Source organism: Amborella trichopoda, chromosome 10, assembly GCF_054954075.1.
Source record: "Amborella trichopoda isolate Santa Cruz 75 chromosome 10, AtrichopodaSantaCruz75HAP2 v2.0, whole genome shotgun sequence".
NCBI classification, from domain to species: Eukaryota; Viridiplantae; Streptophyta; class Magnoliopsida; order Amborellales; family Amborellaceae; genus Amborella; species Amborella trichopoda.
Window position 1 is genome coordinate 151,720 of NC_142345.1, and position 15,509 is coordinate 167,228.

The 15,509-nt window shown below is 37.1% G+C and overlaps 1 protein-coding gene across 30 annotated transcripts in view; it reads right to left on the reverse strand.

Moving 5' to 3' along the window:
• Positions 1-483: 483 nt before the first annotated feature.
• RUS3 (root UVB sensitive protein (Protein of unknown function, DUF647)) overlaps positions 484-15,509 on the reverse strand; it is a 51,101-nt gene continuing 36,075 nt past the window's right edge. For 8 of the 30 annotated variants that reach the window (XM_088850225.1, XM_088850224.1, XM_088850223.1 and 5 more), the window contains 9 exons: positions 7,451-7,534; positions 4,939-5,021; positions 4,655-4,784; positions 3,986-4,078; positions 2,290-2,428; positions 2,173-2,213; positions 1,901-2,085; positions 1,210-1,308; positions 484-819 (listed from right to left, as the gene is read on the reverse strand). In XM_088850225.1, the coding sequence (XP_088706351.1) occupies positions 1,210-1,308; positions 1,901-2,085; positions 2,173-2,213; positions 2,290-2,428; positions 3,986-4,078; positions 4,655-4,784; positions 4,939-5,021; positions 7,451-7,534 (854 nt within the window). In that variant the 3' untranslated portion in view covers positions 484-819. The other 22 variants (XR_016043267.1, XR_016043266.1, XR_016043264.1 and 19 more) reach the window with 9 other exon arrangements.

The following is a 15,509-nucleotide window of genomic DNA, read 5'->3' on the forward strand; positions in this document are numbered from 1 at the left end:
GACATGTTTTTTTTAAAAATCATCTTCCCAAACTTCTAGAGAGAGAAAAATGCTTTATAGAGGAGAGAGGTTACCGAGAAGAAAAAGAATGAAGTGTTTGGAGAAACACAAGAGAGAGAGTGAACCCAAGTCACCTATTCTTTGAATCCCAAAACAGGAAGAGAGAAAACGAGAGAAGTTTTTGGTATACAAGTAAAGAGAGAAAAATGATAGGACTTAAAAAAAACATATTTTTCTCACATTTGTTTAGGTTAAAAAATAGATTTAAAATGATCAAGGGTTAAACGATATCTTTTGAAACCTTGAGTTTATCAAAAAATAAAACCTAAAAAATGAGATATGAAAATATTTTCCCTTAATTTTAGGGGAATGACCAGTTATTCCAACTTAAAGGAATCCTCAAATCATCTGCGTGCAAAATGGTCAATCAATTCTCTCTCAGCTCTCTCTCTTGATTTTTGAACTTTGGTGGCCGCCATAAAATTGAGTAAACCCAAGTCACCTAATCTCTAAATCCCAAAATATTTCATGCAATCCCACAAATGTTCATCTAAACAGGTGCATCACCCTCTACATGTCCACACTAAATTCATGTCAAGGCTCCAACGTTCTCATCAACATTCAACTCTTTGCAATTATGAGCATATTAAATGAATTCCAAAGAGTGCTTAGTGTCCCTAAGTGTCACTCATCACATCATGCATATGAACCAGATTCACTTAGAAAATTAGCATATGACAAGGCCATATTTGAAAGACCCATTAACTGAATCGAGTAGTCGCCTTAGTGTGACTTTCATATCTTGCTCCACATGTTCACCTGCAAGTCCGTCCACTAACAACAGTGAGGTCCCAACATTATCAAATTTGGAATTTCTAAGATATACTTGAAAGTATCATCTTCCTTAGTTAAATAATCTCTCACAAGAGACCCCTATGAGATTGTCGCCGTACTTATAAATCACTATCAAGACTAGAATCTAAATAAGTCAGCAGATAAAGGTCATATCCTCAATGAAGATATGGCCTTTAATAGAACATAATGGAGAACCAGGATTCATGTAGCCGGCTCCAATTAATTAGAAGAATATTAAAATGAAGACAATGATAAAGTTACTTTGACATACACAATTTTTTTCACGATCATATAGAATCTCTCTGTCACTCCCTCAAAAATGGTCATTCAAACAATAAACCTCAAGACACCTACCTAATTGTCTTTTTCATTAGTTGAGTGTTGCATCCAATCTGCTCTCCAAATGATTGAGGGGGCCAAGAGACGATCCACATTCCATCCAGATGACTTTAACTGAAAACAATCAAAAGACTGTTACTAAAGCAATCCAAAGACACAAAATCATCGGAAAATCTTCTAAACATGTTATTAAATGGCTTATTTTGGTCACACATTCTTATATAATCCATCCAAAACTGAGGGTATCAGAACCAGAAAACAGGGTAGGCTAGAGTTGCAACCCATGTTTTGGGTGGCAGAATAGAAAAAAATGGGGTTAACATGACAGGCTAGACCAGCCCTCCTGTATAACCTTAAGCTAGGGGATGCAGTTATCCAAGAAAAAGACCTACTTGTCATATAACTATTGCATCTAAAGGGAAAAAAAAAATCCCTTGGTAGTTCTGATTCAACAGATCAAGCCTTATAAAGTCTTACCATAACTGATCTTACCTTAACTGAATAAATAAATCAAATATAAGTAAAAGAAAATATGAATACCCCATCTCTCTCTCTCTCTCTCTCTCTCTCTCTCTCTCTCTCTCTCTCTCTCACACACACACACACACAAACACACACACACGCGCACACACACACACGCGCACACACAGAGACAAACATGGGAGTGCACATAAGGGCAGAAAGTAACATGAAAATCACTCCTTACCTTAGTTATGAAAATCGAATAATACCTATCTACCCACAGGCAGCTCTCAGCATGAGAAGATCCTTTCTCTGAGTAACTTGCCAGCATAAGAGCATGAATATATGACTGCAAAATGTCTGCGGCAGTTGACTCTTTGTGTGCAATTACTTCAACTATCTTTTCCTTTTCTAGAAGCACGTATTTGCCTGAAAGTTAAAACATTTTGAAAAGCTAATGAGATAGACCCTAGATTATACACATTATACAACGAAAAAACATAAAAGAAGAACCACCTTTCTTATAAAGTGAACTTGCCAAATTGAAAAGCTCCACCCTGTCAATAGTTACACACTGAATTCCACTGCTCCCTGACAAAACAATTTGAAAAGGGCATGCTAAAACACACTTACATTTCAATGTGTTTTAGTGATGAAATTCTTACTCCTAACTTGATGCGTCGATAAAGAAATGAACTGCTCTTTGAGCCCCAAAAATTGATCCATACAGGCAAAACATGTTCCATTCTTGAGACCCGTTGGGGTGAGAGGACTGAACAATGACAGAACTTCAGTTTAGTACTTGCACAGCTTTTACAATATCATGATAAATATCTTCAAGTATGGATATCAACTTGATTAATTTAACCAAAAATTTTGGAGTCTTCACAAAATAAAGGGTGTTCCTAGAAAAACAGGATGGGTGCCCAGTGTACTTCTCTTTGCTCACCCACCTTGCCCTACTCTCACTCTCTTTCCACTCCGCCTCTTCTATTCTCTATTTTTCTGTCATCTTTTCTTTGTTTTTCTGGTTTTTATCTTGAAAAGGAGCACCCAGTCTGTGGGCTACCATGATACCTCACTCTCGTGAGCATTTTTTGTAACTATATCATTTTAGTAATATATTGCCACCTTTACACTAAAGACAAGGAAACAAGTTATGAGGCCATTTACATAATGGTCACAATTAATCTTGACCATTGGATGTGAAAGTAGATGGCTGTATTTATTTCATTGACCAAGCTCAAACTTCAACAACAAAAAATTTCAAAGTTTGTGATTCACATCAAATGGTTGTAAGTAATTGTCACCTCCTTGTATCAAAGGTAAATGGTTTCATTGTATATAATCCCATAAGTTATATGGGTTGTTTGCCAAGTTCTATAGCTATATTACATTAAAGACAAGAGAAGAAGTTATATCAGCATAACCATTTGAAAATGAGAACTGACAACATTGTAAGGAAGGACTGATTAACATGTGAGACAGAATACAACATATATTAAAAGAAATATTTGACAAGACGATGAAACCAAAATGAGTGGAAGAGGGGCCGATAGATTTTAAATAGTGTACATAAGTGGACAATCCACAGAGAAGTATCAAGTCATGACCACAAGATTGGATCGTGTTGGAGTTTGACTCATAAAATGAAGACAAACATTTTTGGGTTCGTAAGCAACAAGAGGAGTCAATGTTCTGCAGGACACGTCTCATCACCCAGCCATCTAGCGTCAACAGCTGAAGGCTAGGGGCATCTCATTCCTCTATTCCATGTCCGGAAAACTTTCTGATGGACTTTGAGTGGATGAACAAAATGATGTGAAGTTTCTTACAGAACTTCACTATGCAGATTTTCCAAAAGTGTATCACAACTCGCAGCATCCGAGTCGGACTCAACCGATTTACTTGGACCCAGTAAGGTACAGGGTCTGACTAAATAACCTGGGGAGAGTCTCACTGGTTACCAAGGTTCCTTTGTTATTTCATGAAAGATTCAGCTAAGTCTATCCTGCTGACAGGACTCAGGCCTGCAACCATGCAGAGCCGAGTAACCCTTGAATCAGGCCCTGCCTGGTTCCAGGCCCGGGTCCAAGTTTAAAAACAACGATTTCCAGTATTAACCCCCTTACAGTGCCCATACAAACACAATAGAGCAAAATATCCCTCAACAATAACAATATTGTAGTGACATATTTTAAGGTAAAAGTATCCTCAAGACATGATTTAGAAAAGAGAAAAAGATGCATCATGTGCATTGCAAGAACAAACACAATTTGTTTCGCACGTAACACGAAAGTTCACATGGTCAGTACTTTTGGACCATCACCTTGGCCAGTGTCCATGAAGTGCTGCAGCAGTATTGAGGTTCTCTCAGTGTTCAATGTAGTCAAACACAGGCACCGGACAGCTTTGTAGTTTGCTGTAAATAGACAGAGAAAGAAATACCTTTTAAGTGACAAATAGTAACTGGCAAAGCTTTACAAGGAGGAAGCCCCCACTAACCATGATACATAAAAAACAGAGGAAAGATGAAGCAACTAAATCAATCTATGATCGAGGTTGCACCACCACCGTTTCAGTGCTCAATAGATTTAGTTCCAACTCCTGAATAATATATAAACAGGGCAAATTCCCCAGAACCATATACCAGTATTGCACATATTTCTTAATTTAGTCTCCTTGAACCATCTGGATTTAGTATCTAATGTTTGTTTGCAGCATTAATCTCTTAGATATGAACACTCATTCCATAGTACTCCCACATAACCTCATATATTCTGGTTCCATAGAAGTAAGAAGTGCTTCAATAAATACAAATGCCATTATCCAGAATAGATATTTAAATGATTGCTTATAAGGTTAAATTTTAGGCGTGAAACCCCAACCATGACTGAAGGGAAACATTACTGCAATTCACCATTTATTCAGATGCTAAGAATGTGGAGATCTGCAGTCAGTAATGTTACAAAATGGAGAATATGGGAACTAAACTTACCAAATAAATGAAAAAGAGTGAGTGACAGAAAAGAGAACCATATAAATAGTGGCTGTCCCCTAGTAACATGTGCAAGCAGCATGCCCATTACCATTCCCGCCATTGTGGCAACTGTCTCCTGGCTTCCCTCCTGTACATGTTATAGCAAGTGAAGTAATGAACTGGTCATACAAAAATGAAGCAAGCTGCTTTGTACCACTGAAGAAACCATTAGTCCATTGGGTCATCAGTAAGGGCGATCAAGAGAGAGAGGGACACACCATTCAGATCATGAGAGAATATACCTTTGCTGATATGTCTGCTGCATTGTTTTCAAGCGCAAAATGTTGAGTCAAAGCTGCTCTAGTGGCACCACTTGCAACACCAGCTGTGAGTACCATAATACAGTCAAAAGGGGTACTGTCAAAACCCAAATAATGTCAACTAAAGAGTGCATCTTTTTCCTTGCTGACTAGTAGAGCTCAAGTAAACTAGGTCAAAATAAGACCTCCATATCACTATGCTACGTAAATCTACTCAAATATATTTTCCATAAGCTATGAACAAGTAAATTTTTTATTTATCATCGTCATTAGAGCCTTATCCCAACTATTTGGGGTCGGCTACACGAATCTTGTTCCGCTATTCTCCTCTAGCAAAGGTCATACCCTCAGTAAGAGCATAAGTCCCAATATATTTTTTCACTATTTTCATCCATGTCCTTTTCGGTCTACCCTTTGCCCGTTTAGAGCCTTCCACTTTAACCAAATCCCACCTCCTCACCAATGTTGCAGTGGGTCCGCGCTGCACAAGTGAATTTATTTTTTTTAAAATTGAATTATGTATGTCTTTTTTAGAAACTTCTTTTTTTTTTTTATCAAGGTCACATAGGAATGGAACTTGAGATATTGTGCTATGAAAACCCAGCCTCTACCGTCTTGACCAAACCCCGATTCCTATGTATATTCCTATAAATATCCTCAAGAATTTGGATTTTGATGGTTACAAGGCTAGTCCATGACCATTTCTATTCTTTTTTTTTTTCAATATAAAGTAAAACCCTCACTTTCGAGCAAAAAAGTGTTATCAACAGAGACATCTAATCAAGGTGAAAAGACTATAAAGATTTAATGCACAATAAAAAAATGAAAGGCGACGAACTTCCTTCCATGCATATCACAATTGGGCGCTAAAGACCTTGCATAATTTCTTTAAGAACAAAGAAACATCTTAACAGGGCAATAAAAGCAAACAAGAAGTCCATGTCCAAGTCTATGAAGCCAAAGAGACAAAACATATGACCGAAAGAATGTCCTAATGTCCTGTGCACCAAGAGTTAAATAGGCTAGAGTAGATCAGTAATATAGATTGAATAATAGCAGGAGCATCTAAGCATATAATTACCCTCTCAGGTGCTCATGCAATAAGCAGCCTTGACGAAAAGAAAACTAGACAGATCAAATCAACAAGTTTTCCATCAAAATCAAATTTGTGGGCACATCGGAGACTTAGAACATATTAAGGATGACAAGTGGTGACTTGGTGAACTTGATTAAAGAAAGAACGTTATAAAATACAGCCATAATAGCAGAAAAACAAGAGAAGCTCTGGAAAGAGGAGATGAGGTGATTCTGATTAGGCAATGAGGCAATGTATGGATTCTAATTGGCATCCAATTTTGGTAAAGGATGATTCATTGAACACAATCTCTGGGGCATCCAATGAAGCCAAATGCCAGCGGTGCTTGGAGAAGATTCTTGGAGAAATTTTGAATTATGTGATATTTCTGAAGTTGGGTTTAGGCATATTTGGAGAGAATAAAACAAGTTAGAGGACTTCCTAGCAAGAGAAGAAATCTAAAATTCTTCAACAACAGTAAACGGTAGAGGTCCTAAAGTATGGATAATGTCCCATTACAAGGCTGTTTTGTCTCTCAACCGTAAATGGTGTATATCGCATACAGCATTTATAGTTGTACATCTTTTATACTTATTAATGATCTTGTTAACAATGTAAAAAACTGTATATTATATATGTGTGTGTGTGTCTATCCTTCACCATGGCTAAAAGAAATTGTCATTTTAACAAGGAAAATTGTTTCATGCAAGCTGGACCACATGACTACATATGCGGTCCAAAAAGTGTAAAGCATCCAGCTTAAAGATGGATGCAACCATCTAAAAACAAAGGAATCTAACGGTCCAAATGTTTTCTTATTAGAATTATTATTTCTAGTTTTAAAAATTCGCTTATTTTTTCATATTCATGATCTCCATGTTAGATATTACATGTCCTTAAAAATTAAGTCCAAAAGTCCATCTCACAAATACAGTTATTAATAGGCCCGCATTCTACATATGTGGGCTTGGCCACATAGAAAACTGGTCCTTTTAAGACTTTTCAAAGCAACGTCCTTCCCCATAGCATGAACTATTTTATAACCTGAAGAGAAACTGTCCATGATGAAGAACACTTCAAAAAACATTTAGAAAACAAAGTTTTCAGAAGCTATAACTGAAGTCACTTTCTTAACAGCAGTTCTCTTCAGGTCTAGTATGCTTTTGTATCATTCTTAGAATATAGAATCTCACAGATATAAACTCAGATAAAAAAATTTATTGTTTAAGAAGTTCGCTATTACGCATAGTATATGCTGTATCTGTAATTCTAAGCTTAACACCTTAGAACTGAAGCTTTAGCATCAGAGGAGATAAAAAAGCTCCTAATCCATGATCTTGTAACTCTGCCACCATTACTAATCAAATCAAACCTAATTGACTGTATGCATATAAAAGTTTTAAATGCATCAAAACTTACTGAATGATCTTGATAGGCTCCCTAAGCAAATTATTACAACAAATCCAGAAGGAAAAATGGGGGAAACAAGGTCCATCAACATACCTGCAGCAGAAACACCATGCTGGACGAATCAAATAAACAAATTAAAGAAATAAAAGAAAACAGCTAAAATGGCATGAAAAATCTCCAAGTTTCTAGCAGGAGCAGTCTTCATGGTAACCCGTAACTTATTGCAAATACTCTACAAAACAGAAGTTCTAACTGCTAATAAGACAGAGTGGAATAAACCAAATTGAACTAGAAAATATTAGAAATGAGTACTTATAGAAGATCTGGCTAAAACCAAGTGATCTACAAGGTTGCACATCAAGCCAACACCTAATTCATTCATGTGTGAAGAGCCACACAAAGATATAGATTTACATTGTTTCTAATCCTAATTAATTACAGACTAGATAAGGGTACAAATACATTCAGAAATTACATATTCGTCCTCTACAATGAATATGAACTACAAATACAAAAACAAGTTACAGCAGTAAATAAAATTACCAATATCCCCCTGACCAATTATGACTAACACTCCCCCCAAGTTGTACATCGTATTTTAACATGTATAATTTGTCCTTCAATTACTGATGCCATTCCTTTTATAACCCTTTTGTAGATATGTCTGCTATTTGATCGTTTGTGTCCACAAATCTCGTTTCAATTTCTCTGACTTCAACCTTTTCCCACACAAAATGATAATCGACCTGAATATGTTTAGATTTATCACAAAATGCTATGGATCATGAATGTCAGGCCCAATGCAGATATCAAACTGTGGATCGATAAAATCTCCGATATAATACTCCTTAATGCCCAATGTTCAACTTCAGTAATTGACCTAGCTACTGTCTCTATTTGATACTTCATGATATCAAGTTTTTCCCAAGATAAACACGAAATCCGAAGACGGACCTTCTTGAATCTAGGTCACCACCCTAATTAACATCTGAATATCCCAATATTGATTCTATGTGCAGATTCTTCATATCATTTTTATGTTAAAATATGCCATGGCTCATTGTTCCTTCAATACATCTGATTATTCTCTTTGAGGATTCCATATGACATGAATTGGGCATATGCATAAATGGACATACCTAATTCACCGTATATAATATATCTGGTCGTGTTAATTAGAGAAACTATAAAGCCCCTTCAATACTCCTGTACTTCTCTAGTTCTCTTAACAATTCCCCTTCATCCCTGCGCAATTTGTTTTCATGGCAACAGGTATTCAGGAAGGTTTGTAACAAATGTAAGGCATATGATGCAACACAAGATGCGTCTTATTGTTTAGATTTTTCTAGGATTATTTTTTTAGGGTTTTAAGTTTTTTTAGGGAGTCTAGGATATTTTATATGTTTTAAAAATTTTAGTAGATGTTCATAAAAGTGGTTAGAATACTTATGAACTTACTTGTTTTCTTAGGGGTAAAAGTGCCATTACAAATGTTCTTTTAAGTGAAGGGACTTATGGGATATTTTGATAAGTTTTAACTTAAGCCGGGATAGTTTTTGTCCTTTTCCATTATAATATAATAAAGGGCCTTGGTGTTAGGGTTTCTAGCATTGTGGGGTATCAACAATGTTTTGGGGTCTCTTTGTTGTATAAGGAAAGCCAGATCCACTCAAATCTAGCCCGTTTTGATGGTTTATTGAGATTCTTTTTGTCTATTTTCTCTATTTTCCAGTATCAAATTGGTATCAAAGCCCACGTTTTTTCTTTAATAACAAAGCAGGGAATCTACAGCCAAGTCTAGAGTTGCTGATTTTAGGATAAGTTTTACCAAATCAGCATAGAACTTGCTGGCTTCCACTAAGTTTTGTTGATTCTCTGCCTAGGGTTTGGGATTTCGGTGAACTTTATGGTAGCAAGAAGAGGTCCACGCAAGGGTATTCATATGGATCCACCTCGTGATGAGCGGGATCAGGAGATAGAGAACTTGAATCGACAAGTTCAAGAACTTACAAGGTGGCTTGCTAGCATCAATCATGCGCGAGATGAAGTTTTGTCCATCCAAGACAATGTTGAGTACAACCCTTTTCACAATCGTGCTCCATGGGATGAGTCGAGTGAAGAGGAATATGATCAGAGGCATAGGCGGCACTCAAAATCCATAGATCTAAAACTAAATAATCCTAATGTTGAAGGAAATTCACAGCCCGACTACTTTATAGACTGGTTAAATACAATAGCCTTTGAGTAAAAGGATGTGCCAGAGAATAAAAAGGTTCAGATTATTGCCATTAAATTGAAGAAAATGCTTTAGTACAGTGGGAACAACTGATAGAAAAGCGAGAGAGAATGGGAGAGCCCAAAATTAACACCTGGGAGAAGATAACAAGAAATTAAAGGAAAAACACCTACGTGAAAATTATCTATATTCCCTTTATCATAAGATGAATTTTTTCATCAGGGAGAAAAAATTGTGGATGAGTACACAGATGAATTTCATCAGTTGATGGCACGAAGTGATGTGGTTGAAAAAGAAGAACAGTCCCTAGCTTGCTATGTGGGTGGTAAGAGAACATCTACACAAGATGTGGTAGTTTTGCAGTGTTACTGAACATTAGATGAGGCTTACAACCTAGCTTGGGATATGGAGAAGAAACCCTAGATTTCTTTGAATTATTCTTACGTTTGGCTTTGTTTCTTTTGATTTTATTGTTCTTCAATTTTCCTACATCACCAGCTATATAGGTTATTAAATTAGTAGGTAAGTTTGATATCAATGTTCTTTTAAGCGAACCAGACTGTTTGAACTAAGAATCAATGAACTGAGCTCTGAATCGGAATAGCCATCAAACCGGACTTGAACTGCAGAAGTCTCTCTTTCTCTACACATGCATTGATAGATTGACGTTCTTTATCTTCTCCCCCTTAGCCTTGTAATGGAAGATGTTTCTTCTTTGTCTAAGTCAAACAAAGTCAGCACTAGAGACAAAGATATTTCTTAGCCTGTGCGTGTAGGGAAAGAGATGGATCACTTGAAAGTTTACCTTTTTCTTTTGGAAGGTTTGTCAGTTTGTCAAACTCACCCCACACGCCTTCAGGATTTGCCGCTCGATGGATCACCCGATCCATCAGTTGATCGAACCTTTGAGCCAAACCCGCCATCGATTGCACAACTTGGGTTTCAAGGAACTCATGCAGCTATTAGATCTCTAATCCGACCAATCAAGCCTTTTTTATGCCACTTTCATGCATTGAATCGGAGCATGAGGATTGATCGTTTCCTTTGATCAATTGTTGTTCTCCTTTCTCCAACAAGGACTTGAGGTATTTATGTAATTCAAATTTGGAAATTGAAGGATCCTTTTATTTTGAGGAGTTCCTTAGTGCACATACTACAAGTTCTTGCATATTTTCTTTTTGTTTGTAATACGCTTGCCCTCGATTTACATTAGTCTCTCTCTTAGTCCACAACGTTAGAAAAAGCAACTACCTAGTGCTAATGATAGATATGCTAACTCTTTTGCAAATAAAATTTTTGCAAAATATATGAGAAATTTATTGGCGGATCTTCATGAAGTTGCCAGAAATATGTGAGATTTCTCTCTCTAAAATCCTTCTCACTGAGATTTGTTCCAAGCCCCGTGTAGAGGGCTTTCCATTTTCCTACCAATTTCCTTCCATTAAACACCATCATCATCATCCACAAGCCTAATCCTAATTATTCGGGGTCGGCTACATGAATCATGTTCCTCCATTCCTTCCCTATCAAGGGCCATATCTTCAATAAGACCAAAAGTCACCATGTCATTTCTCACTACTTTGATCTATGTCCTTTGGGCTTTCCCCTTTGCCTTTTAGAGCCTCCCACTTGAACCAAATCACACCAGTTACACTTGAACCAACCTCCTAATCGGTATTGTATTAGGTCTATAGTACACATGGCCAGCCCACCTAAGTCTATTTTCCCTCATCTTATCACCTATTGAAGCCACACCTAAGCTCTTTCGTACGCTTTTATTCTGCATTCTATCATTTCTTGTCTTGCAACTCATCCATCTCAACATCTTCATCTCAGCTACGCCCATCCTATGGATATGTATTTCTTACTACCCAACATTCCGTCCTATAAAACATGGTTGGTCTTATAGCCATCCTATAGAACTTCCCCTTCGGTCTCAATGGTACGCAAGTATCACATAAGACTTCTGATGGACATATCCACTTCACCCACCCAGCTCAAATTTTATGGGTGACATCTTCCTCAATCTCTCCATTCTCCAAGATTATCGACCCTAGATATCATAAACAATATCTTTTAGGTATTTCTTGATCAACAATTTTAACTATTTTCTCATTTTTACTCCTATTATTACTAAATTTGCATTCCATGTATTTTGTCTTAGTCCTAGTCCGGCCAATTATAAAAATTTAGATTCTAGAGCCTACCTCCAACGTTCTAATTTTGTGTTGACGCTATATCAAGGCTCAACAATCAATATTATGCCATCCGTAAACAACATATACCATACCTCATCTTGTAGGTGCCTGGTTTAACTCATCCATAACCCAAATAAAGAGATATAAGCTTAGCATTAACCCCTGATGTAGGCCCATTGTCATTAAGAAGTCACTTGTCTCTCTACTAGTTGTCTGCACACTAGTTAGCGCTCCCTCGTATATGTCTCTCACTGTGTCGATATAGCCTCTGGTGACTCCTTTATTTTCCAATACCCACCAACTTAAATCTCTAGATACCCTGTTGTATGCTTTCTCTAAATTAATAATCACCATAGGGAGATTTTTCAGCTGCACCCTAAACTTCTCGATCAATTGCCTAAGTAGGAAAATGGCTTCGATAGTTGACCTCCCTGATATACAACCAAACTGATTTTTTGATATACTTGTTTGACACCTTAGTTGTTGCTCAACCACTCTCTCCCACAGCTTCATAGTGTGCGGCATAAGTTTAATCCCTCGATAGTCATACAATTCTGTATGTCTCCTTTGTTCTTGTAAATATGTACCACAATACTTTTCTCCATTTGTTTGACATTTTCTTTGTTCTCAACACCTTGTAGAACAATTTGGTTAGCCAGCATATGCCAATCTTCCTCATGAACTTCCAAACCTCTATTGGGATACCATCTGGTCTTAAAGCCTTTCCAAAGGGTGGCAATGGACCTAGACGCAACCAAGGACCCAAAGGGTCGGGCCAAGGTACAAATATTGCACCCGAACCCAACCCGAATAGTGTTATTATTTAAATAATATTTAATATTTAATAATCTAATAATATTTACTTAATATTTAAATAAGTGCAACTATATATTTTTATTTATCATATTTAAATAATACGCGTGTATATTTAACATAATAGTTAAATATTTAAAGGATAAAGTTTATATAAGATTGCAAACTTAACATGTAGAATTAAAGATGCGCCTCAAAAATCCATCGAAAAAAGTTGTTTTAATGTTTAAACACCCTCGAATTGATCGTCTTGAACATCGAGATATATGAATATGAAAAAAAAAAAAAAAAGATTTTGAGTCCCAAAAATAGTGCATCTTGCAACATATCATCTAAACCATCCATTTTCAAGATTTTCATATGTTTATAGATCTACTTGATTTTAACCGTTTTTAGAGTTTAAAATTTTTATAATTAGAGACAAAAATAGATTTTCAGATAATCCTAAGCATTGTTTACACCAAAATTACATGTTATGATAAAATTGGAGGTGTGCCTTAATTGGATTGTTTATGGTTGCAACATTATAGAAACCACACCCATATTTAAATATGCATTTTTTTCAATTTTTGGGTCAGGTTCAATTGAGTCCGGGTCCAGGTCTGGATCCAGTAGGGTCTGAGGCCAGGTCTGATAACTTCGGGTCTAGTTGAGTCCGGGTCCGGGTCCCATAAATTTTTTAGGGTCCAGGTCCAGGTCCGACACTTAACCTGACCCGTTACCACCCCTAACCTTTATGACTTTCATCTTTCTCAAAGCTTCTTTCACTTCAGATATCCTAATCCCACAAATGTAACTATAACCTCCGCCCTCATTTATGTCAAAGGTTCCTTGTAACTTTGTGTTCCCATAGAGTTAACATATTTCTCATATAAACGTTGTGTTCTCATAGTGTTCGTTATGTAACAATTTTTTTAAAATAAATATTTCACCTTTCGTTGAGCTCATCATCTTTCACCAAGATCCTCTGATCCTCACTCTTAATGCATGTAATGTGATTTAGATCCCTAGACTTCCTCTCTCTCATTTTTACTGGTTTGAAGACATCTTTTTCACTTCTCTTGCCCTAATTTATTGTATAGATTACTGTTTTTGGCCTCTTTTCTCTATTTTCCGCATTGATTCAAAAAGCAGTCTGCCTAGGGCCTAGGCGAGATGGAGGGCCTAGGCGGACCAACTAGGCGGGCTATCCCTGGGTGCCGGTCTAGGGACCTTAGGCACCTGCCTAGTATCCGCCTTAGGCGGGCACCCAGGGAATTGCGCCCAACTAAGTGAAAACTACCCATCGAGTGGGGTATTTTTTTGGATTATAAAAAATGCACGAATATGCATATTTTGTACAAAATATGTACCTAAAATAGGGTTACTGAACACCATTTGCCCCCTTTTGAACCTAGGCCACTCAGGTTCTTGGTAGCCACCTAGGCGCTGGGTGGCCTAGACCCCCTCGGCCTCCTAGGAGCCGCCCAGTGTTTTTTGGAACACTAATTTTCCTACATCAAAATTGTATCGTTGCTCCATTTGAAAATGGATCTAACAATTGGTATTTTTTAGATAAAAAATTTAGGATCCATCAAAAGAGTGTATTTAAAAATAAAAGTTAAATCTCAATTTCAAACATCCTGAACAAAATATTGTCTATAGGATTATGTAACTGAGGGATCATACTGTTAGAGTTAAGTTTCTCTGAAGGGAACTCTCTGTATCCATGAATGTATGAATGTATGAATGTACAAACTTGTCTTATATAGACAAATAATAAATAATAAGAATAGAAAGAAAGCATAGACACCTATACTACACCCACACTTACCATAAAATATAGGATATTTCACCTACCCTTCCTATGCATATTGATTACAATATACACATTTCATACTAACCTTGTAGACAATATACATTTTCCTTGTTCATGGGCATATCAGGGAAGTTCTTCCTTAGCCAATGGAAAAACATTCTCAACCACCAACCGCAAAAGGCTGAAAGACCAAACAATTGGTTGCCAGCACTAGAAGGCACCATCAAGCTCAATTTTGATGGTTATTCCCTAGGAACCCTGGCCCGGCAGGCGCTGGGGGCGTCTTTTGAGACCATCATAGCAAAATCCTCTTTACCTACTCTGAGCACTTAGGCCATAAAGATTCTCAGTACACAGAAGCCATGGCCCTACTATTGGGTCTGAAAAGCTTGAACTGTTCCTGGAGTCCACACCTGTCAGTGGAAGGAGACTCACAAAATATTATCTCTTGGGAAACTGGGATGACACCACCACCTTGGTACTTAGCCTCAATTTTTGATGAAATTGCTCACATTTGCAGGGATACGAACGCCTCTTGGAAGCATATTTGGAGGACGTCCAACGAACTCGCAGATCTCATAGCGAAAGACGGAGCTAGATTCCAAGTAGAAGAACACGCTGAGTCCAACTCCTTTTTTGTTCTCGACCACAGGCACACAACATAGAATTTTTTGTATTCGGGCAAATCTATCAGCCCCTGTTTTTTTGGAAACTTCTTCTAAATCATTGTAATCGGGCGGGTTCTATAAGCCCATTTTTGTACATGGTTGGTTGACTCAATTTTTACCGAGAGACACGCCATGAGGGTTCTCTCGGATCACTATACCTCTGTAATCTAACACTTCTCAGCAATACAATGTTAGCTCTTTCAAAAAAATATATATACATTTTCCTTAACACTCCCCCTCAAACTCAATGTGATTTGGGAGAGAGAAGATGGAGTGTGGACAACTGGAGCATGCAACACTAAAAAAAAAAAAGACAACACCTTGAATTGAAAATAGAATCTTGGAGATGATCAAA